Here is a 21,461-nt window from a genome sequence, read left to right as displayed (position 1 = left end):
CTCATGTTCTTGTTCCGCTTGTTTGTTCAAGAGGGCTCGGTTGTCTGCGTTCAACTCGGTCACAAAGCCCATGAGTGCGTCCACCTCCTGGCGAAGTTCCTGAGTGGTCCTCTCCATTTCTTCGACCTCCTTTGCATGTGCCTGGGACGCTGCTTTCAATTCAGCCGCCGTGTCCTCTCGCTCCGCCTGTGCTGAGGCGAGGGAAGCACGCGTGGTCTGTAGGTCCACTTGCAAGCTCTGGACCTCACGCTGGCTCGTTTCAAGCTCCTTGCGCAAGCTGCTGAGCTGTGCCTGAGAAATCTGCACTTGCTGCCGCAGGCCATCAAGCTGATTGTTTGCCTGCAAATTCAAGGCACGAGACAGCGGTTGCAGCGATAGCCGTTCCATTGAGGCATGGGTTTCGCACAAAAGTGACAAGCGACAAAAAAAAAAGCACGAGACCCCCCCCACAAACACGCACACACGCACACACTCCCCCCAAAAAATTCGCACAACTCTTTCATGACATCAGTCTAAACATGGGAGTGAGCGGTTTCAAAATTGGTTCTAAACGCCAGTAACAACGTACATTGTCACGCTGAGCAGTCATATCGTCAAGATCACGGCTCAGCGACGCTTCTTTCTGAGAAGCATCGTCGAGCTCAACTGCCAGCTCACTCAGCTCATCGGTCATCCCTTCGAGCTCGTTGTCCTTGCTCATCACAGCGGCTTTGAGGTTCCGAATCTCATCTTGATATTTGGCGGTTTGATCGCGAAGCGTTGACACTTCACGTCGTAGACTCTCAATGTCTGCCTGAAGCTGACTTTTGCTGAGATTGCTTAGTTGGAGCTCCTCTCGCGTTTCAGCTAGCTGCTGCTGAGCGGTGCTGCTGGCAGCTTGGGCCTGCTCTGTGGTAGCGGTTGCTGCATCGAGTTCAGCCCGCAGACGCGTCAATTCGGCCTTGTGCTCAGCACCCAGAGATGCAAGTTGCTGAGACAGTTCTTCTGCTCGCTCCGTCTCCTCTTCGTACAACTCTTGCACACACTCCAGCTCTCCTTGCAGGTCACTCACTCGAGCGGCGTCGTCCGTTAACGCGGTCGCCCGACTCGTGGCTGCCAGCAGGTCTGACTCAAGCTGGGCAATCTTGGCCGCATGCACAGCTGCCTGTCGCTGCAACTCAGCCTTCACCTCGGCTTCACGGGCAGATGCGGTCACAGCAGCTTCCTCCCGGCGTGAAAGCTGGTGCTCGAGCTCTGTTGAGGCTGCTTGCAAGGTTTGCTCGCGAGCTAGCCCCTCTTGTATCTTGGTGTGAGCAGTCGCTAATTCGGCCTTGAGACTATGAAGGCTATTCGTGAGGTGCTTTGCGTCTTCATGAGCACGTCGCAGCTGAGTTTCGAGGCCGTTGCGATCTGCTTGCAGCTCTTGACATTGTTGCTGGAGCTGCTGCTCACGGTCTTCAGCGTTGGCCAGTTGGGTGCGTGTGGCGTGCACAGCGGCCTCAAGTCCGGAAATACGCTCCTGGTGCTCTTTGACCGTGGCTAGGGCTGCTTCGCCAGCCTGCTGAGCTTGCACCAAGTTGGCTTGCAGTCGGGAGGTGGTCTCTTGTAGTCCAGACCGCTCGGCAGCCAATGCATCACGATCACCTGTCTCAACCATGCGTCGTTGGTCAAGAGAAGCCAGTTGCTCGGTCAACGCGTCAACCTGGGCAGTTATGTCAACGTTGGCCTGCCGAAGTTGATCAGTGCGTTTGTTCGCTTCTTCTAGCCGCGCGGTCGTCTCAACCAGTTGCTCCCGCAGCGATTCCTCTTGTCGCTGAAGACGTCGTTCTCGTTCGGCGTGCGCTGTGATTGAGGTACGGGCAGACGCCAGTTCTCCAGTACAAGTCGCTACATCCTCCTCCAGGCGTTGCTGAGCGACCCGCAGGCTGGCGATCTCACTTTGCAGTTCGGCGACCTCTGCGTGTGCGTCCTGAGCTTCCTGCTGAGCCAGTCCAAGAGCATCACGCTGGGCTTGCTGGAGACGAACATGTTCCTCGCGTGCTTTGAGCAAGTCCTGATTTGTATTTGTCTGAGCTGAGCGGGCCGCAGTCAGCTGTGCTTCCATCTCGGCACGAGCTTGTTGCATCTCCTGCAGTTGCAGTTGCCATTGTGCTTTTTCTGCAATCAACTGGCTCTCTGCCTGGCGCAGTGCATCTTGAGCTTCGGCTTGCTTCGTGCGGGCAAGCGCAAGCTCATCTTTGAGCAATGAGTGAGCAGCAGCATGAGCAGCGGCGGCAGATTCAAGTTGAGCTATTTGCAACTGAGCGTCCTGTAAGGCCTTTTGCAGCTCTGTGGACTGGGTAGCAAACGTGGCAGCCTCAGACTGTTTCGCAAGCTCCGTTTCTTTGACTGACTCTGAGAGAGCGTCTAAACGGGTTTGTAACTCTTGTGCACGCACAGTGCGTTGGCCAAGTTCCTGTTCCAAGCTGGATAGCTCTTGCGCATGGGCTTGGCGCACCTCGGCAAGGGTTGCTTCAGCCTGCTGTTGCTGTTCGGCTGTTTCAGTGTGCAAAGCTTCAATTTGCTTTTTGAGCTTTTGCACCTCCGCTTTGCCACGTTCCAGCTGACGACCAGATTTGGCGCCTTCGCGCTGAGCGGTGGCCAGGGCCTTGTTGGCAGCGGTCAGCTGTTCTTGTACTTGCTTACGCTGGGCTAAGACATCAGCATGCTGGAGTGGTAGGGCACAGAGACCCGCATTCCATGAGTTTTTAGCCTATGGGGGTCGCAAACAAGCCCGCGCTCGAAGGGTACATGCCGAGGGCTAAATGCACAAACCTTGGTGGCTAGAGCATCTCGCTCAGTTGTAGCTACCACAAGGGCCTCCTGCTGGGCTTGCAGCTCACCGCGAAGAGCTTGTGCCTTTTGGTTGCTTTCTTCAAGTTCTGCGCGCAGGCCGTTGATTTCGCGGCGCGAAGCTTGTTGCTGCTCGGTCAAAGCCAGCTGCGACTTCTCAAGCTGCAACAGGCAAGCAATGAAGGCAAATGAGTTGTCAAGTCTGCTTCGTAGTCGAACAAAGGTTGATTAACAAGAATGTGAGCTCGCCATGATGTAGTTAGTTCTGGATACCTGAGCTTCAAGTTCACCGAGTCGCGTTTGGCTACCCATCTCCGCAGCCAAGGACTCTTGCGGTCTCGCATCGCCAGCAGCTAGCTTCTCATCTTCCAGGTCGCGTACGCGCTCTTGCAGACGCGAAACCTATGTCCGCAGTCATTGTTGAGCTGAAAGGGATGCGAGCGCTTTTGGTACCTGTGGCATTCTACAATTTCCGCCGAAGTACTCATTGTTCAAAAGCTAAGGACAGGCACGAGGAAAGCTGTACCTCCATTTCAAGCTCCTGGCGTTGAAGGGTAAAGCGGTCAACAAGGGTGGAACGGAGTGTGTTGCTCCGCTCGTGCAGCTCGTTGTACTCGTCCTCAAGTTGCTCCACGCGGGCCTGCAATTCGGTGACTGTCCGTGGCAGTGAGGAGAGAATGCACGATGCGTTTGCACAGAGCGAGACCGCAAGGGAGCTGGAGGGTGTGTGCGCGGTATTATTGCGATAGGATTGTTTCAGGCTGGGGTATGACTCGAGTGCGCTGCAACACCGGGATAGTGCTGACCTTCATCGGCAGCCTCCTGCTTGACTTGGGCAAGGGTGTCCTCCAGTTCATAAATCTGAGCGGCATGCTGCCCGCCATCCCGATCCGCAGAGCGAAACTCATCCAACTCGCGCTTGGCCCGGGCGGCCTCCTCTTCGGCGGCCAAACGGCGCGCTTCACTGTGCTGCAGCTGCAAATTGAGCTGAGCCTGCTCTTCTTGCATGTCCTCAACCTGGCGTTCATACTGCATCCAACGCCATTGGATACCAGGCAGAGTAAACCCCAAGGCACATGTGTGAGGGCTGCCCTCTGACCAATTTCAAAAAGGCGCCTTAACCAACAAACGGCGAAGCGGAGGCGGGCACGACGACACACGCTGCGTTTCTTGGCGGCTGATTCAGCAGCCTTGGCCTTGATGTCTGCTGCCAACTGCTCGTCAGCTTCGGCTGTGTTAAGCAGCTCCTGAACCAAGCAAGCGTAGCACGTGCATGAGGCCAAGCAGGGTTCCAGTAGCAAGGCATGGAGTGCGCGTCGAGGCGATGAGAGGCGACCTGGACTTGTATTTCGAGTGACTGGTTTTGGCTTTCGAGAATGTGGGCACGTTGACGAAACTCCTACAGATGGGTGCCACAAGCACACAAGGCGGTACACAGATCAATCGGGGTCGAAAAAGGCCCGCTGTGCCTTTGTGCAGGGGAAGGCCGATTTATGTCAGGTACGGATGGTGGGGCCGGACCATACATGCATGGACTGCTCCAGATCTTGCTTGGCTTGGGTGGCCTCTTGGAGCTGTTGGCTGTGCAGGCAAGGCCAAGTGAGGACCACGGTTGAGAGCGATGAAGTTTGCAGTTGTTTAAAGGCACGTTTGAGCGTGGCGCCAAGAGGCTCAGCTCGGATGGACGTACGATAAACCCTGGACTTGTTGGATGAGCTGGGATCCAAACTCAGCAGCTTGTCGAACGTTGTTCTCAGCAGCTTCTAGCTCCCGGCGCAAGTCTTGGGCCTCTTCTTCCAGGCGGTTGTTCTGTCCAATGGGTTGCAGTGCGGTTGTCATGGCTTGCTCCAGTATAGGACAGTGCAGTGCAGTGCGTGCGAACGAGCGGGCTCGAGTGAGTGGCAAGTACCTTTTGCAGCAGCTGCTGCGCGTCGTGGTCGTCCAGCATGCTGATAGGTCAATGCCTCTGGCCCAGTTTGACGGGCTTCTCCGCCGAGGCCTGTACCCTGCCCGGAAAGTTTAGAAAAGGGGGCCACCGCCAACGGTGCGTGCGGGCCCAGTTCAATGCGCGGCTGTGCTCATGCTGCTGTCGTGGATCCGGGGCTCAAGGGCTAGGTCGAACTTCTGCTGTACTTCCTAGCCAAGCAAACTAGTAGTCGTTGGCTATCAACGGTGATCAGATCACTCCAACCGACGCGGTGGCATGAGCACATGACCTGGGCCGAACGTCCTCACCCGAGCGAATCGACCGTTTGACAAAAAGTCCGCACCCAAGAAACACAAGTCTCGAAATCAGTGAGCATATCACATTCGACAAACCCGATCGAATTCAGTGAGCATAAATGTTATTCGCGAAGGCAGTGAGAGTCGCGCGGGGACAAGGCATGTGGTGTGGTGGCTGTTGCATGGGCATTTCTGCTCTTCTCCTTCTGTCTTCTGGTGAGTTGATGATGGTTTTGTGGCGAGGGATGCCTTGATGGCCTGCAATTCGGCACCGGCAGCGGCAGGCAGGAGAGACAGGGGAGGGGAGTAATGGATGAAAAAAATGAGACAGCTAGGTGGTGATGGTAGTGGTGGTGGGACCCCGTTTGCTTTGTCCGATGGTGCAGTCTCAATTTTTCTTCTTCTTCTTGCTCGGTTTTGCATCTTTCCTTCAGCTTCAACCCTGCGCCTTCACCTTCATCTCACCGACAACATGGGTGCTGCGGAGATTGCTGCTCAAGCGGCTGACCTTTTCAAGAATGAGTTTGTTCGGTGTGTTTCTGCTGACGGCTGATTGTCTTGAGCCATCAAGCCCCACACCTTTATTATCCGGTCGCACACTGTTTCGATGACGCTTCCCGTCTCATGGCCTTTGTGTTCTCCTCTTCTCTCAGCTCGGTGGCTGTGAGTGCGACCGTGTTCTCGGCGGCCGTCTACGTTTTCCGCAACCAGATGGACTTTCTGCTCAAGGAGTAATGCCGCAGGACCTACTGCTGAGAGTCGGCGTACACCAAACGCATGGGCAGATTTTTAGCAAAGATTATCCACGACCAACATGCCGTTGATGACCCGCCCTGGACGTCCCGTCTGCTCCTTGATCCGTGATTAAGGTCTGGCCCGCCATGCTCGCGCGGCTGGGCGCATGCCACAAGGATGGGGCGCCTTCTATATTCGAAGGAGATGGCTTGCCGACCCCTTGACCATTGTAGAGCCAGCTCTTTTCGGCCCCGAGGGTTGCTTCAGAGCGCTTTGTAGTTGGCTTTGTGGTTGTCATCTGCTGCTGTGGTGTCATGTCTTGATCTTCTTCGTCTTGCCGCGCGGAATTCATATCATGCCAGCTTTTCCTTCCCTCTGAAGCCTGCCGACCCTTTGCGGGTGTCTCATGTCTCTCTGCACCACCCGCTCGGCCCAATCCCGCCTAAAGTCGTCCATCCCTCCATAACGCCCTTTGTGTGGAAACCGCCCTCCAAAAAAACAGAGAGAGAGAGAGAGAGAGAGAGAGAGAAAATGAATTGGTTTGAGAGAGAGAGAGAGAGAGAGAGAGAGAGAGAGAGAGAGAGAGAGAGAGAGAGAGAGAGAGAGAGAGAGAGAGAGCAGCGAATCTGAGAACATTTTTGAACGTTACTGTATCTTGTTGTTGTTTGGGTGCTAGCTCAACTCCAACGAAATGGCAGTCATGAAGGTTGTGGCCCAATTGGGGCTGCTGGTCGCGATGCTGTCTGGCGTTGTGGCCTTTGATCGCAATGAGGTTGATCTGAGCTATCGCCCGGCCACGACGCATGTGGTCTCACCCCTGCCCATTGAGTACACGGACGTGGCTTCGCTGCCAAGTTCTTATGACTGGTGCAACATGAACGGCACCAACTACTGCTCGTAAGCCCCGCCGCCCCATCGAGCCAGGCGACAAGCGCCCGCTGTGGATCGCGCCAATCTGCCGCCTGAGTTTTTTTTTATTTCTTTTATCCAGAGCTTTGCTCATCATTGTGTCTGCTTTGTTTTCGTGCTCTTTGCTGCTCGTCGTCTTTGAACACCCATCTCCAAGGACGACCCGCAATCAGCACATCCCGGTTCGTGCTTCCCCCGCCGTGTCCCCGGGTGATGGCCTTTTGTGTTGGCAGCCAACGGCGAGCTCACGCAGTTGCTGTGGCAATGCTTTAACAGACTTACTGCGGTAGCTGCTGGGCGCACGGCGCGACCTCGGCCATGGCGGATCGCATGAACATCATGCGCAAAGCCCAGTGGCCCTCGGCTTACTTGTCTGTGCAGCACGTGATTGCTTGTGGTGATGCTGGTAGCTGCGAAGGTGGCGATCATCTGGCAGTGTGGAAGTACGCCAAGGAGTTTGGCATTCCCGATGAAACCTGCAACAACTATCAGGCCAAGGACATGTCTTGCACCGACTTCAACGCCTGCGGCACTTGCCAGCCCGGCAACGTCTGTGCACCCATCAAGAACTACACTGACTACAAGGTCTCCGAATACGGTTCCGTGCATGGTCGCGACGCCATGATGGCCGAAATTTACCACCGCGGTCCCATTTCGTGTGGCATTGCCGCCGACACCAAGCTGGACGACTACACCGGCGGAATCTTCGCCGAGTACGTGCCCAACGCTTCGATCAACCATATCATCTCCATCGTCGGCTGGGGCCTCGATGCCGCCTCGGGTGTTGAGTACTGGGTTGTTCGCAACTCGTGGGGCCAACCCTGGGGCGAACAGGGCTTTTTCCGCATCGTCACCTCCAAGTACATGAACGGTACCGGCAACGACTACAACCTTGCGATCGAGCAAGACTGCGCTTGGGGCGTGCCCGACATCTAAGCGTTGTCCTTGTGAAGATTGGCATCAAGCCGATAACATGGTGCATGTGTCACTTTGCACCATGGTAATATGACATCCTGCTTACTTTTTGCGGGACATGGTCAGGCCAGCTAGCTACACCGCGATAAATTGAGTTTTGGAATGTGGAATCGATAATATATATCATATATTATATTATGATGTCTTTCTCACTTAAAGTTCGATTGTAAATGCTGCGGGCATGCTCAGCACACCGCTTGGCAGCCATATTATTGTCATAACAAAGCGTGCCAGTCTGACGCAGACAGACGCGAGCCAAGGGAGGGGGTACGGAGGGAGCCATCACGTGTCTCAGAGTCGGGCTTGTCTCTTTCGCTCGGACGAAATTATCGAGGTTGAGAGCACAAACACCAATGGCACATCAGATGCTGCTCGTCTCAGGATCTCCTTCAGCCCGTGCGCACTCGTATTCGTGCCATTGCAAAGTCCAGTCGGCATGAGAAAGCTTTGCGGTAGCCACAGCACTGTCCTCGATATGTGAGACGACCAGCGATTTGCTCAGCTGGCTCGGGCTCTTGACGGGGGAAGAAAGGCCTGGTGTGCTGGTACTTACATTCGCCTCGGATCCTCGAGGAGACACCAACACGCGCCGGGGCGACGACGTTGTCGATTGGAGGCTAGACCGCCGCGAATTGACGGGGGACCAGGGAGGAGACACCCAAGGCGGCGAGAGCGGGCTTGTTGGTGTATCCCATCCTTCAGGGCGCAGGCGGTCGCCCACCTGTGGGCCGCGACGCCGGACCGGTCGAGTCACATGGACACGCGGCGTGGTTTGTTCCGATATGCTGCTGTGCTGGAGCCGTGAGATGTTCTCCTGACTACGAGCGAGGGTTGGGTGGGAACCGATAGACAGCCGTGGCAGGCCGCGCGGCGGGAGCACGGGTGTCAGCAGCTTGCTGGGAGCCGTTGGACGTTCGTGGTGGTGAGGATCACTTTTGTTGAGTGCGGGTACCACGTCTGATGCCTCCATCATTGAGTCAGCCTCCTCCAGCAGGCGAGGTGGTGAAGAGCTTGCCAGTGGCACGATGAGACTGTGGCGCGGTTGACGCAATAGCTCTCGCGGCGCTGCCAGATCATAGTGAGCAGCCTGAGAATCAATGGTTAAATCAACCCCGAGGCACGAGTCTGACAAGGATTGACATTGCCAGTCCAGCAGCGGCAGCAGCACGGGTCCGGCAGTCATGTTGTTCACTGCCAAAGCAAAATGCCCCAGTACCTCGTTTTCGGCGCGATCTGCACTTTGAATAGCCGATGACCGCTGACGCATGCGGCGTGTGCGGTGTGTCCGACGGCCGCCCTCGTAGCTCATGGTTGAGCCGCGCCGCTCACTTCCCCGCCGGCCCCTCCCCCCTTCTGACCAAGGGGCCTGGGCCGAGGGGCGTCGGCCCTGGCTTTGGCTTTGGTGGCGTCGTCGGTGACGATTCAGCGGGCGAAGCAACGCCATGGCAATGGATCGGCCACGACTGTGGGTTCGTGTGGCAACCCGGGAGCGGCTAGGTGTGATGGGGGCTGAGCCCTGACGGGGGGGCAAACCAGAGGGTCCCACATCCACGGGTGATTGGTCGAAGTCCGATCCAGGAACGGGTCGAGCCAGCAATTTAAAAAGCAGAACCGCATGCTGAGGGTAGCGGACGTCAAAGGTAAAGGCGTCCTGAAAGCGGTAAGTACCAACAGGTGCCATAGCCGAGGTGTAGCGGACAGGCTCAGCCTGTCCAAACTCAAACAACGCAACAGATATCTGTACGCCATGGCGATAGGTGGGCGGTGCCTGCAGGCGAACGGACCGAAGGCGGCAAGTTAACCGGAGCGGATCGCTATCTGCGACATCACTGGTTTCGCTGCTGGGTGAACCAACTGGTGCTTCGTTTTTGTCCGGGCCCGATGCAGGCCGTGATGGACCTGAGGAAGATGGCACCTCGGCTTCTGGCGTTGAGGGTATGTGTGCTGATGCTGGGACGCATCGTGATGGGAGGCAGTCTGCATCAGGTTCTTGGCTGGGGTTTGAGGGGGTGGGGACGAGGCGATTACGAGTTTGGGTGTGCCAGACATTTTTAGGGACAACCCGTTGGCAGAGCACATCGGGCTTGCGCAAATAGCCGCAGCCCCCGTTGTCAGTGCGGAATAGGCCGACCAACACCCAAACTGCCTCGTCCCATTGATGCCACTCTGCTCCAGGCATCTGAACGCCTTGCTCCAGCAGCCGCATGCAGTTGGGGTTGGCTGGTCCAAGGAGGGTTGCAGAGGGCTTGGACTGGACCACGTGGCGGTAGGCATGCTCTTGAAGGGTGGATTGGTGGTGTCGGGTGAGCTGGGCAACCTGGGGCCAGTCAAAGACCGAGGCGGCGGCATAGGTAGTGTAACGGGAAGCGAAGAGACTGTGGAACTCTGTTTGGTGGAGATAAACGAGGTCTTGGAGGGCTTGGGGAGTGCCGTCGTAGCCGCGGCGCGCGCGCATGTGATCGAGGTGGAGCAAAAGGATTTTTCGCTTGAGGCTGGCAGGGCTGGCAAATTCATGGCCCTGCTGAGCACCCGGAATGAAGAGCAAGTCGGCAAGACACTCGCGCAGGACGGCTGCCAGTATTAGCTTGCCCTGGGCACTGCAGTGGTCATCCAGGGTGAGCACGAGGGGAAAGGGCGAGGCCTGGAAGGCGAGGCGTGCGATGGTCGTTAAGCAGAGTCGGAGGGGGAGTGGCCGCTGACTATAGCCGTTGTGATAGACGAGGGGTTCAGCGTTGGCGCCAGCCAACTGACCAGACCAGCCTGGCTTGGCAGAGTGGCAGGTGAGCTCGAGGTGTCGACATCCAAGTTGGAGAGCCGCCTCGATGGTCTGCAGCCCGGTTTTGCCCTTGGCAGCCGCGGTCGCCGTGACCAGATAGGAGTTGGAAGAGGAGAGCAGATAGTAATGACTCAGTGGCCGGCTCATATCCTGATACACCTCGCGGCGTGCCGGACGGTAGGCATCAGGGCGAATACCCGATGGTGTGGTTAGCAGCGTTGGCGCCTCTACACATCCGCGACACGAGGAAGGCGCCGTGCCCATTGTTTTGGATCTTCCCGGTCGTGTTAAACAGTGTAGGGGGTTAGGAGATGCACAACTCGGAGCAAATGGATAATCTATGCCATGAGACCAAAGCTGCGCGTTGCTTTTCCTTGTGCTATGACTCTGGCACAGGGGGAGCGCGTCTGGCTCGGGGCTCGGCTCGGCCGATGCGGGCAGCCCACAAGATCAGGGCGGGAACAGGCCCATCAGCGCAGATCTGCTTGCATGTAGCAAGGGGAGGAAAGCAAGGTGCGCTTCGGGTGAGCTCTCAGCTGGTGATCAAAAGTATGGAGGATCAAAGCCGCAGTAAGACAAGAAGGCGGGTTGGGGGTGCCCCGTCGTCATTGAGGCGAGGTGCCGAGATTGGTTGTGAAGGACAGCGATCAAAATGATGACACTCGTGTGCCAACCTCAACGACGCCAAAAGTGAATTGACTGACCATTCGCTCAAGTTCCCCCCAGCCCCAATGATTCTGGATATCATTGACCACAGCAGCAGCACCGGCCTGCCTGCCACCAGATCACAAGCGTTGACCCGTCTGCACCGTCACAAAAACTGAGCGTGACGACGCCAAAGTCCAAAAAAATTTAATAAAAAATTATTCGAGCCGGAAGCGATCTGACAATAAACGCTGACAAATTACCATTGGTTGTTAAGGGTTTTAAAAAGTGCAAGCACCGTCACACTTTAAGACACATGCTGTTTTTTTTCTCCCTGGAATATGTTTTCGAGGTTTGAACCCCCGGTTCACTTTTCTCTGCATAGCCGGTGCGTGGACCCTGCTGTGGAAGGAAATCTTGGTCGCGGGCGCGAGGGTGCGCGTGACCAGACGGGCGGCGACCAGCGCCAAAGGGAGTTGCGGCGGTTGCCGGCCGCCGGCACAGATGGCGGCCGGCTGCTCCAGTATCCAACAAACAGCTGGCTACATGGGCACGGTTGGAGAAGCTGGATGCCCGTTCAACGAACTGTGAAGCTGCCTCTTTTCTGGTTCGGTTGCTGCCTTGCTCGAAGCCTCGAGCCTCAATGGTGCATCCCGCATTGTTGGCGGCTGTTCGCCTTGACCCTTTGGGGTGCCCAGGGTGCCAAGTCTGCCAACAATGCGACATGATCAGATGGAGGCAGTTGCATGCAACGTTGCTGGACATGGGTGGTCCAAAGCTTCCTTCCGTTACCGCCGTCGCCGCTGACCATCAGGGGGGATGAGCTCATGGGATGAGAAATTCAGCTCTTCGACCTCGTTCGCATCATTGACCTTTGGCCTTTGTATTTCGTTTGCATGTTGCGGCTTGTTGTGATTCGTCTTGATTGCAGGCAACATGGGTCGTGTTACCGGTGTCTCTGTGGCGCCTAAGGTCTTCTCCAAGACCGCCGTCGCTCCCCGTCGTCCCTTCGAGAAGGCTCGTCTGGACCAGGAGCTCAAGCTCGTCGGCGAGTTTGGCCTCCGTAACAAGCGTGAGGTTTGTTCATGTGCTTGCTCTCTGAACAGCCGTCTAGAAGCAAGGACTTTGGCAGCTTATTCAAAAAGGAAACCCTAGACCTCGTATACGTTGTGCTTACTCACGTCGGCTCATGCTTGTTTCTCAATGAACCTAGGTGTGGCGTGTCAAGTACACCCTCGCCAAGATCCGTAAGGCTGCTCGTGAGCTCCTTACTCTCGACGAGAAGGTTTGTTTTGCATTCCCTCAGGACCCCTCTGTGCTTTGATGATAGTTTTTAGTGAAAGTTTGTACGGCCACGCCCTCACTTTCTCACTTTATTTCCCTTTACTCCTTTTCCAAACTGGTTGCAGGACCCTCGTCGTCTTTTCGAGGGTAATGCGATCCTTCGTCGTCTCATCCGCCTCGGTGTCATTGATGAGGATCGCATGAAGCTCGATTACGTCCTCGGTCTCAAGGTTGAGGATTTCCTTGAGCGCCGCCTGCAGACCCAGGTCTTCAAGCTTGGTCTCGCCAAGTCGATCCACCACGCTCGTGTCCTGATCCGCCAGCGTCACATCCGGTATGTTACTTGTCTTTATGACGATGTAGATTGAGACGCGTTGAGGTGCTTTTTGTGGTCTTAAACTTTTTTTTCATGCATCGCCGACTTTCTTGTGTTTTGGGTCAAACCTGCTTCTTGTTGTGACGAACGATGCGTATTCCTCACGTCTGGGTGCATTTCAATGTCTTTGCTTGATTTGACAGTGTCCGCAAGCAAGTGGTCAACGTTCCCTCCTACATGGTCCGCCTGGACTCGCAGAAGCACATTGACTTTGCTCTCAAGTCTCCCTTCGGTGGTGGCCGCCCCGGCCGTGTCAAACGCCGCAACCTGCGCAACAAGGGTGGCGACGATGCCGCCGATGACGAGGAGTAAGCGCTTGGCGCCTAATTTTCGGCCCTTGTCTTTTCCTTCAAATTCACACTAAAAACACGAATTTTATAAGCCTCATCTGATTAACATGAAACAATACAACGAGCGGTCTTCGATGCCGGCCCTTTTGGCCATGAGCTTCGACCCTTTTGAGGGCCTAACGCCTTGGCACTTGCTGCAGCGGTAGCCAACATCCGGCTCATTCAGGCACACTTAACCAAGGATATCTCACCAAAAGGACAGAGAGGGAGAAGAGCGTAAAGAAGAGAGAGAGAACACAAAAATTTGCTTTTCTGACGTTTTCGATTTGACACTGGTACTGGCAGGCATGTCGGACCGTTCACCTCCCCGTCGAGGGCGGTGGGACTCACCATCCCCGCCGCCATCGCGGGAGCGTGCTGCTAGTGGGCGACGCAGCAGGTCCCCCCCGCGCCGACACCGTGACCGGTCCCCACCCCGGCACCGCGACCGATACGACGAGGACCGCGGGGACCGCAGCTCTGACCGTGACTCTCGCTCAAGTCGTGGACGGGGCCAGGATGGTCCAGGGCGAGGCCGGGGGCGAGGTCGGGGGCGGGGTCGCTATCCTCGCGAGGAAGTGGATGAGTCACAGATGCAGTATGGTCTACCTGAGCACCGGAACGAGGGAGCCAGTCGTAATGATGCAGACGCCGGGCCGCCACAGCCGAAGGAGGAGGCTAATTTCGGTACATCGGGCCTGTTGACGGAGGAAGCCAATACATTCAATGGTGTGGTTGTGCTGTACAATCAACCACCAGAGGCGCGGAAGCCAAAGGCGCGTTGGCGCTTTTACCCTTTCAAGGGTGAGGAGGCGCTTGACCCCATCTACCTTCATCGCCAATCCGCATACCTGATTGGCCGTGACAAGCGAGTACGTTTGGGCCAGAGCTATGTTCAATGCACTTGAAACCCGCTCATGCCGGCAGTCGGTTCATCATGGGGCTCAGGCCATCTGCTCACTGAATTTTGCCTTGCTAGGTCTGTGACATGCCCTTGCTACATCCCTCCATATCCAAGCAGCATGCCGGTCAGTTCTATCCCCTCGACAATGAGCCCGTGGGGTTCATTCTGCCCCATGAAGCGGCTGACTGCGCGAGTGTCGTGTTGTGGCAGACGCGTGCTGGCTTCCCTGCTCACCCTGTGGTGTATTTTATTTGCCGAGATTAGTTTTGCAGTATCGCCTGGTCTCAGAAACCGTAGAGGGGCGTCGACTCAACTTTATCAAGCCCTATCTCATTGATCTTGGCAGGTACAGTCTTGCTGCCAAGGAGCCCTAGACTCCAGCTGGCAGCCCATCCAGAGGTGTCCCCTTTCCCTACACATGCTCTTTCGCTCACCCCCTTTGTTCTTGGGTTTAGTGCCAATAAGACCTTTCTGAACGGCGAGCCAATCGAGGCACAGCGCTACTATGAACTACGGGAGAAGGATGTGATCAAGTTTGGTATGTTGTCACACAATCAAAGCTCTTTTATCTGATCTCAGCTTCCGTCTTTTGTATGGGCGCAGATGCCTCACACGTGCGGGTGCTGGATCTTGCAGGCAACAGCACACGCGAGTACGTGCTCCTAACGGAGCAGGCCGCAGACAACTAACTTTCAGGATCCGAGTCCAATCCAATACGGTGTCTCGCCTCGGAAGGTTTACAAGATCCCAAGGGGCAACCAATTTATGATGGAAATATCAAGAGACGTTCTGCCTTTCATCATGGTTTCTTTTGCGGGTCTCATCATCCTCATGACTTGCCAAAGCATTCAATTGTAACACGACGCAGCGGCCCATGGTCTTGTGCTAGACTAGACTTTTGGACATTGCAACGCAGACCTGTTTGTTCACTCAGCACCTTGAATCCTTGCGCCGCTGTTTTCTGTAACCTATTCGCATAACCACCAACGATGGGATGTTCTCCTCAGCTTCTTGCCTTTTCCCGGCAGGCACACACAGCTCGTGTCGGGTCTGGCCGGGGCCAAGTATCCTCAACGAGTAAAAAGCTTAAGCAGCGTGCAAGCGCAGCTAAGACATGGCGCTCATGTTAATGACTTCAAAGTCATCGTCAGAAAACTCCTCCTCCTCAGCAAGCGAGGAGGCGACGGCTGTGTGTTTGGCAGCGATCAGGCGAGAAACATCGGGTGAGCGACAAGGAAACAAGGAAAAAGAAGGAAGAAGTCAAAGAGAAGAAGAAGCAACATGAACGCAAAACAACAGCAAAGTCTGATGGCAAGCTAGTCGAGGCCGGTGTCGTAGCCTCACAAACCACTTGTTTGGGACAGAGCAACTGGGAGGGCAGCGTGTGCGTTCAACCGGTCCATAAAACAGGGGACGGAGATGGCACGTACCGACGCTCGAAGCAAAGCTTTTTGTGTCAAGCATGCTGAACAGGCGCACACCCGTTTCTTCCACTGAAGCATTGTAGTCGTCCGCGAAGCGCTGCAGACTCTCTTCATCGGTGAGCAAAAACGCCTGTACCATAGACCATCGTATGGGACAGTAAAGGTTAGAGAGACTGGGCGCTAAGGGTATTGAAAAATCCAAGGAAAAAAAAACGATGGTAGACCTACCAAGCACATGGTGGGATCCACCTTGTCGAGGTCAAGGAGCATCGGCCGCGAACACCTGCAGGAGACGAGGGCATCCTGGCTCCCAGCGCGTAGCGGGTCTTGTGTGGTGTGGGGGTCAAGCAAGAGCAGGTTGTGGTCTATGGGGCAAGCGTGGCGGGCGTGTCAGACGGGTTCAGACGGGTTCAGACATTCGCACGGGCTGGCTTGCTGTTGCGGATACACACCCATGTATCCGATAAAGTAGTGGGCAGCACCCGGTCGTCCACCCATGATTCCCAAGGCGCTGGGTGAATGAAAGAAGCGCTATCGTCGTGAGCCACACATTATGGTAGAAGGATGGCTCCCGGTAATGGAGGAGCGAGAGGAAAACAAAAGCCAAAAGCGCAAAGAATGAGCATCTGGGCCAGCAGGAAGCTCCAGGAGGTTTGGGAAAGGCCAAGGGGCAAGGGAACAGCGAGACGATGGCGCTTTGTACATGCCGACCTTGACAGCCGGGATCATTTCGGCTTGAACGATATCGATGCCTAGTCGCAGGGGCACAAATAGCAGTGTGGCGCGGTCGGCCCGAAAAAGCTTGCCTGATGGCAGTTGGGTGGAAGGCCTCATGGTCAGAAGGCACCGGCCCAAGACAAGACCCAAATCAGGCTATGAGGGTGACCAAGCCACACCATCACCAGGCAACTTACGTAGATCGTCCAGCACGACCATGCTATCCATGGCCACGTGAACCTGTAGACCCATGGCTTCTTGTTCATTGACAGCCAGCCTAAGCCCAGCAGGCGTGCATGCATATCAAACAGGTTTAATTGAGGCGTGGGGTTGGGAGCAGGGCCCGCGGACGGCGTCTGTCAACGGCTATTGGCGGATCGGGGGGGGGCCTACCGCAGGACATGCGCAACGTCGGTAGGGGTATGCCATTGGCCGGCGCGTTTGCCAACAAACTTGGACTGCATGGCCATGGCATGAACGGAGAGAACGCGGTCGGGCCGGTCCTCAAACTCCTTGAGGATGCTCATGCGGGCCGCTTCACTGGGATATGAAAGTTTGTCGTAATCACGCGGGCAATGGCATCGCTGCAAGGCCTCGCCGACGATCATTTGACCCACGCGCAGAGTACAGCCCCAACCGCGGTCGGTCTTGTGGCGGGGCGAGTCTGCATCAAGTCACACATTAATCAAGAGCGGAGGTGGAGGCGTCAAAGTCGTATCAAGCCGCCCAGGATCTTTCGGGTGGTGGAGGCATTAAGGCATGGCTGTATGAACGCTGGCATCATGCGGGTGAGGCTTACCGCCAATGGCATATTCCGAGTTGCGATAGGTGAACCAGAGAAAAGCAGAGGCGCGGGAGCGTATCTCGTCGCGAGAGCCTTGGTCTGTGTACTTGAATTTGAACTCACGGCCCAATATGATGACCGTGTGCTCCACCTCGTCAGCAAAGCCCTCTTCGTGTTCGAGATCCCCAACGTCATAGGTGAAGACAGCATGGGCCATATCGCAGGTGAAAGGGTGCGCTGATGAGTCATCGGCATGCGCCACCCCGAAGGCTTTGGGAGAGTGTCACGCGCTACGCCGGCACCAACACAACTGCTTGTGCTTGTGCTTGTGTGCGCGATCAAAAAGAGTCACGGCAGCGGCAGCGGCGGCGGCGTCTCAACCCTGTTTGCCACGCACGGGGCCAACGAATATGTCCTCTCGCCTCAAAGTCACCTGCACAGCAGGTCAGGTCCTGCCATGGACCGTCACCGACACCAACGACACCAGTACCGTCGACGCCAGCCAGCACCACCGCCACTCGCCCAAACTCGCTGTGACTGTTGCTACTGTTGCTGTTGCTGCTGTTGCTGTTGCTGTTGTTGCTGTTGCTGCTGTTGTTGCTGTTGTTGCTGTTGTTTATGAGAGGGGAGAGAGAAAGAAAAGAACAAAAAGAGTCAACACCATTTCAAGGCAACAACACTGTTTGTTACAAGCAGCATACGTCACATAAGAAAGAGAGAGAGAGAGAGAGAAAGAGAGAGAGGTGCCTTCGCCAATGTCAGACGTTTATGTTTTTGCCTTTCTTTCTTTTTTTTTTTAAGATCGTCAGAGCTGCCGAGCAGGGGTGTGGCGGGTGCGCGTCATGTCTCGGCCACAATATGTCAAGCTTCGGTCGCGGCTGACAAGTGACATTGTGGACCGCGATGACGATGATGATGCCGACAAGTACATTCCCGAGCAGGTTGGTTGGTGTTTGCGCTCAAAACACTTGGCCAAGTTGACCGCAACCGACCAGAGCTCAAACTTGGACGCGCGTGGCGTGTGTGTGTGTGTGGGTTTGATGTCGCATAGTTTCGGGAGCTGCCAGAGCGTACGCCGTGGCGTGCCATTGCCCTTGCCATCTTCCTGTTTGTGGTCGGGTCTATATTGCTGATCTTGGGGTGCCTCTTCTTCACGGGCCATATTCCGCCGGTCAAGGTCCGCGCTTCCGCCCTCTCGTGTACCCGCCCACCCACCACAACTCAGTGAGGAAACATGACTGCCTCACGCTCGTCTTGGCGGGGCCAATCTGTTCTTCGGGTGGGGCTGGGCGACGTGTTTATTTTTGGCATGTAGGAGGGCGACGATCGATGGCTGGCCATGATCATCATTGGGAGCTTGATGTTTATTCCAGGTGCCTTCCACACGTTTATTGCGGTGCAGGCGTACCGCCAGGTCCCAGGCTATCGACTTTCCGACATTCCGCACTACGACGATTAACCTGCACGAGGGTCTGAGTCGACTGGTGGCACTTTAGATTGCTGAGCAATCAAACGCTCAAGTCCCCTTGGCTTCGGCTCTAACATGTGAGGGTCGATCTCCGTTTGACGCGGGTGCAGGCGTACATCGGCATGACCGCCTCAAATTGATACAGAACAGACACCAACACATCACATCACATGCTTCAAGGCCAACAACTTGAGCCGGCAGCAGGCACAGAGAGAGAGAGAGAGAGAAAGAGAGAGAGAAAGAGAGAGAGAAGAAAGAGAGAGAGAGAGAGAGAGAGAGAGAGAGAGAGAGAGAGAGAGAGAGAGAGAGAGAGAGAGATGAATTGGTTTGTAGAGAGAGAAAGAGAAAAGGATTCGTTCAAACATGTTGCGACAAGTTTTAGTTATTCGGTTCGACGTGGAGTGACCTGTTCAGTTGTGTGGGTGGAATCGCGTTATTTTTCAACGCAGCATTGGCAGCGCAATTCGACCACCATCAACCCAACACCATGCTTGATACAGTGATCTTGGCAGTCTTATTGGTGACAGTGGCGCTCCTGCTTCTGGCCGCCTACTTGGGCCTCTTTCATGTACGCGATCGCTGGCACCCTCGCGTTTGCCTGCTTGCACTGCCGCCCCTGTCATCAACTCATGGTGTGGACGTAATTGTGGCGGAAACCAGCATGTGTACTTCGTGCCGGGCTATCTGCCCGCGGGCACGCTCTTTGCCTCACCGTTTACGGGTCCGTACAAGGACTGTGGATACAACTTTGAAAAGGTCGGTCCTGGTTGTCGCTTGGCCCCATGGCCGGTCGAGACTCAGTCGGGTGCTATGCTCATGATGACCAACTGGGAGGTTTATGCTAGCTGCATCAGCTCATCAAAGCAGCCGATTTGGAGCCACATGTGTTCAAGCATTTGGGTCTTTTCCATGATGCACCTGGCACACGACCCGAGGCGCAGCTCCGGTCATCAGCAGCCGTGCTTGTGGCCTCGGACGCAAGCGCTGAAATCCTCGACCGCTTTGAAGCCTTGGGCTTGGAGCGCCGCACGTGGTCCGAAGCCAAGTGCATGACCAGTTACTATCCTCTTCGCCATGCGCTGTGCATGATGCTGGGTCCTCTCCGAGTCTACCCTCAAGCTCCTACCCCAGACACGTACGTTACTTTTCTCCTCTGCTTGTGGGTTTTGAAGCATCTCTCCCGCGTCCTGGTTGCTCGTTTTCAAGTTTGTAACTCGGGAGAACTTTTTTGCTTGCGTTGACAGGAGTTTGTGCCAAGTCAATTCGGGCTCGGTCGAGATTTACGACACGACGGCTGCCTGTCGCGGCACCATCCTCTACTGTCTTCCGACCGAGTACTTTGAGCAATACCGCCCCTTTCAAAAGGACGCTTAGCGTCTTACAACTTGCCTGTGTGTCAGCCAATTCAATGTCAGCAAATTTATTGGAGAATTTGTGATGGTTTATTTTTTTATTTTTTTTCATAAGCAGCAACAAACAAGGCAAACCAAGCCATTCGTTGCCGCCCTCTGGATCGCCGGCCGAGACCCAGGGCCATGCCGGTAAGAGGGTGGATGCGGTTGTAGACTTGGCAGGGATCGTGCGGACGCAGATGTGAAGTTGCTATTGGGATGGTGCGGCGTCTTGGAAAAGTCACCAGGCGCGCTCCATGCGGCTGAGAGCGTAGAAGAAGAAAAAAGTTGTCAAGAAGAAGGCTGCCTCACGCAAAAGCTCGGGCGTGTCGGCTTCAGCTTCGGGTAAGTGGACCCTTGAGTTTGTCTAGGACACATCCAGACTCCTGACTTGGCCTCATCATGAACCACACGCTATGAAGATTGACATCTCGTGGCTCTTATTTCTGACTCTGTGCCTCGTTAGCGCTCACGGAAGATGAGCAGCTCAAGCGATCGGCGCACGAGGTGGCCTTGATGCGCTTGCAGTTGTGTACGTCATGATTTCCCGATGGAAGCAGGCCTGGAGGCGGCTGGATGTTTTATCGCTAAATACGCTGACTGTTCCATTGCCAAACCTCCTGATGTGTCTTGCAGCTGAAAAACAAGAGGAGGCGCGGCGCCATCAGAGCAAAGCCGAGGAGTTGCGTCATGAAGTCCACACGAGCCGCGCCCAGCTCATGACATCCCAAAATGCCACCGAAGATATCACGACTGGTGCGAGACCTTGACCCGAATGATCGATTCGTGGCAGATAGGCTTGCGCCAAGTCACATCGCCTACCCCCTTGCATGCTTGAGTGGCTTGGTGCCGGGCTTTGATGTCTGGGCTTCAGCCGTCACTTTTTTTTTAAACTTTTGACTAGACGCGCTTCTGAAGCTTGTGAGGAATTTTGTCGGGCTCATACCTGCATCCTCTCATGAGCGCGTTTAGACTTGACGAGGCAGTACAAGCTGATGCAAACTCAGCTCATGTCCAAGATCACGGCCTTGCAGGACAAGGAAAAGCTGTTGACTGACCAACTGGGTGCGTGCTGTTGACTTTGACGCGGGGGACAGGATGTGCTCGGCCAAAGACAGACATGTTTCCTTGGCCGTTCTTCTCTGGCTATGTTTCGTGCCGAGTGCATCAACCTGATATTGAAACCCGGGTTTGTTGAGAGGCGCAGAGGCCACGCAGCAAGCACTGGACGACGTCAAAGCGCAGGCCAGTCGTGCCATCCGCGAGAAGGACGACAAGATTGCCCAGCTCACGCAGCGCATCGAATCCATGGAGACGGCATATGAAAACGTGCTCAATGTTCGTGTGTTGGCGCCCTAGGCTTCGACATCATAGGCTCACATGTGTATCAAGAATGCACTTGACCACCCCGCCGACCGGTCTGACTGATTCTCATTTGTCACGTGCATGGGTACATATAGGAGGCGCTTGATTCCATGGCCAGCCGGGTTGAGGAGGTACGGGTCAAGCAGGCACCGGCCCAGTCTCCAGCGAGTTGCACAGCCCGGGAAGTTGCAGTCGTTTCCTCACACGTCTTGCTTTGTGGTGCCGTACTAGGCACGTGACAAGTGGGAGGTCGACAGCTATGTGGTGCAGCAGCGCAACAAGGATGTTTTGATGGAGTTTGGACTGAGTCACGTTGCCATCTAATGTGTTTGCACTGCGCTTGCC

The 21,461-nt window shown here is 55.5% G+C and overlaps 6 protein-coding genes across 6 annotated transcripts; 4 read left to right on the top strand and 2 right to left on the bottom strand.

Moving 5' to 3' along the window:
- Positions 1 to 6,460: 6,460 nt before the first annotated feature.
- Positions 6,461 to 7,614, top strand: MONBRDRAFT_9815 (uncharacterized protein; the record flags this gene model as incomplete). The annotated part of the gene is made up of 3 exons (XM_001747548.1): positions 6,461 to 6,666; positions 6,761 to 6,860; positions 6,955 to 7,614. 3 exons carry the CDS (start codon positions 6,461 to 6,463, stop codon positions 7,612 to 7,614), a joined length of 966 nt encoding a protein of 321 aa, XP_001747600.1.
- A 400-nt stretch (positions 7,615 to 8,014) lies between these two features.
- Positions 8,015 to 10,693, bottom strand: MONBRDRAFT_9814 (uncharacterized protein; the record flags this gene model as incomplete). The annotated part of the gene is made up of 1 exon (XM_001747452.1): positions 8,015 to 10,693. The coding sequence occupies one exon, from the start codon at positions 10,691 to 10,693 to the stop codon at positions 8,015 to 8,017; it is 2,679 nt and encodes an 892-aa protein (XP_001747504.1).
- Positions 10,694 to 12,004: 1,311 nt separating this feature from the next.
- MONBRDRAFT_37863 (uncharacterized protein) lies at positions 12,005 to 13,107 on the top strand. Its single transcript, XM_001747547.1, has 4 exons — positions 12,005 to 12,151; positions 12,288 to 12,359; positions 12,484 to 12,692; positions 12,878 to 13,107. The coding sequence occupies exons 1-4, from the start codon at positions 12,011 to 12,013 to the stop codon at positions 13,044 to 13,046; spliced, it is 591 nt and encodes a 196-aa protein (XP_001747599.1). The 5' UTR covers positions 12,005 to 12,010; the 3' UTR covers positions 13,047 to 13,107.
- Positions 13,108 to 13,371: 264 nt separating this feature from the next.
- On the top strand, positions 13,372 to 14,656 carry MONBRDRAFT_9812 (uncharacterized protein; the record flags this gene model as incomplete). The annotated part of the gene is made up of 4 exons (XM_001747546.1): positions 13,372 to 13,935; positions 14,043 to 14,091; positions 14,314 to 14,505; positions 14,571 to 14,656. The coding sequence occupies 4 exons, from the start codon at positions 13,372 to 13,374 to the stop codon at positions 14,654 to 14,656; spliced, it is 891 nt and encodes a 296-aa protein (XP_001747598.1).
- A 149-nt stretch (positions 14,657 to 14,805) lies between these two features.
- On the bottom strand, positions 14,806 to 17,509 carry MONBRDRAFT_37862 (uncharacterized protein). The gene is made up of 9 exons (XM_001747451.1): positions 17,377 to 17,509; positions 16,908 to 17,331; positions 16,502 to 16,772; positions 16,306 to 16,385; positions 16,103 to 16,197; positions 15,844 to 15,922; positions 15,620 to 15,756; positions 15,398 to 15,521; positions 14,806 to 15,154 (listed from the first exon to the last, which is right to left on the bottom strand). The coding sequence occupies exons 2-9, from the start codon at positions 17,107 to 17,109 to the stop codon at positions 15,075 to 15,077; spliced, it is 1,068 nt and encodes a 355-aa protein (XP_001747503.1). The 5' UTR covers positions 17,110 to 17,331; positions 17,377 to 17,509; the 3' UTR covers positions 14,806 to 15,074.
- A 1,900-nt stretch (positions 17,510 to 19,409) lies between these two features.
- Positions 19,410 to 21,440, top strand: MONBRDRAFT_27099 (uncharacterized protein; the record flags this gene model as incomplete). Its single annotated transcript, XM_001747545.1, has 8 exons — positions 19,410 to 19,495; positions 19,831 to 19,901; positions 20,218 to 20,283; positions 20,388 to 20,507; positions 20,724 to 20,816; positions 20,953 to 21,089; positions 21,212 to 21,247; positions 21,348 to 21,440. The coding sequence occupies 8 exons, from the start codon at positions 19,410 to 19,412 to the stop codon at positions 21,438 to 21,440; spliced, it is 702 nt and encodes a 233-aa protein (XP_001747597.1).
- Positions 21,441 to 21,461: the final 21 nt, after the last annotated feature.

The sequence above is a fragment of the Monosiga brevicollis genome, genomic scaffold, assembly GCF_000002865.3.
Source record: "Monosiga brevicollis MX1 MONBRscaffold_17 genomic scaffold, whole genome shotgun sequence".
In the NCBI taxonomy this organism is placed as follows: Eukaryota; class Choanoflagellata; order Craspedida; family Salpingoecidae; genus Monosiga; species Monosiga brevicollis.
Note: the sequence above shows the minus strand (reverse complement) of the source record. Positions and strands in the feature narration are given on the sequence as shown.

Excerpts from the sequence above, each read along its gene's own strand:
- MONBRDRAFT_37862 (XM_001747451.1), bottom strand. The coding sequence starts at position 17,109 with ATGGCCCATGCTGTCTTCACCTATGACGTTGGGGATCTCGAACACGAA. Across the intron at positions 16,198-16,305 it reads GGTCGTGCTGGACGATCTAC|GCAAGCTTTTTCGGGCCGAC; the intron begins GTAAGTTGCCTG and ends AACTGCCATCAG. Across the intron at positions 15,155-15,397 it reads AAGCTTTGCTTCGAGCGTCG|CCGTCGCCTCCTCGCTTGCT; the intron begins GTACGTGCCATC and ends CCAAACACACAG.
- MONBRDRAFT_37863 (XM_001747547.1), top strand. The coding sequence starts at position 12,011 with ATGGGTCGTGTTACCGGTGTCTCTGTGGCGCCTAAGGTCTTCTCCAAG. Across the intron at positions 12,152-12,287 it reads GCCTCCGTAACAAGCGTGAG|GTGTGGCGTGTCAAGTACAC; the intron begins GTTTGTTCATGT and ends CAATGAACCTAG. Across the intron at positions 12,693-12,877 it reads ATCCGCCAGCGTCACATCCG|TGTCCGCAAGCAAGTGGTCA; the intron begins GTATGTTACTTG and ends TTGATTTGACAG.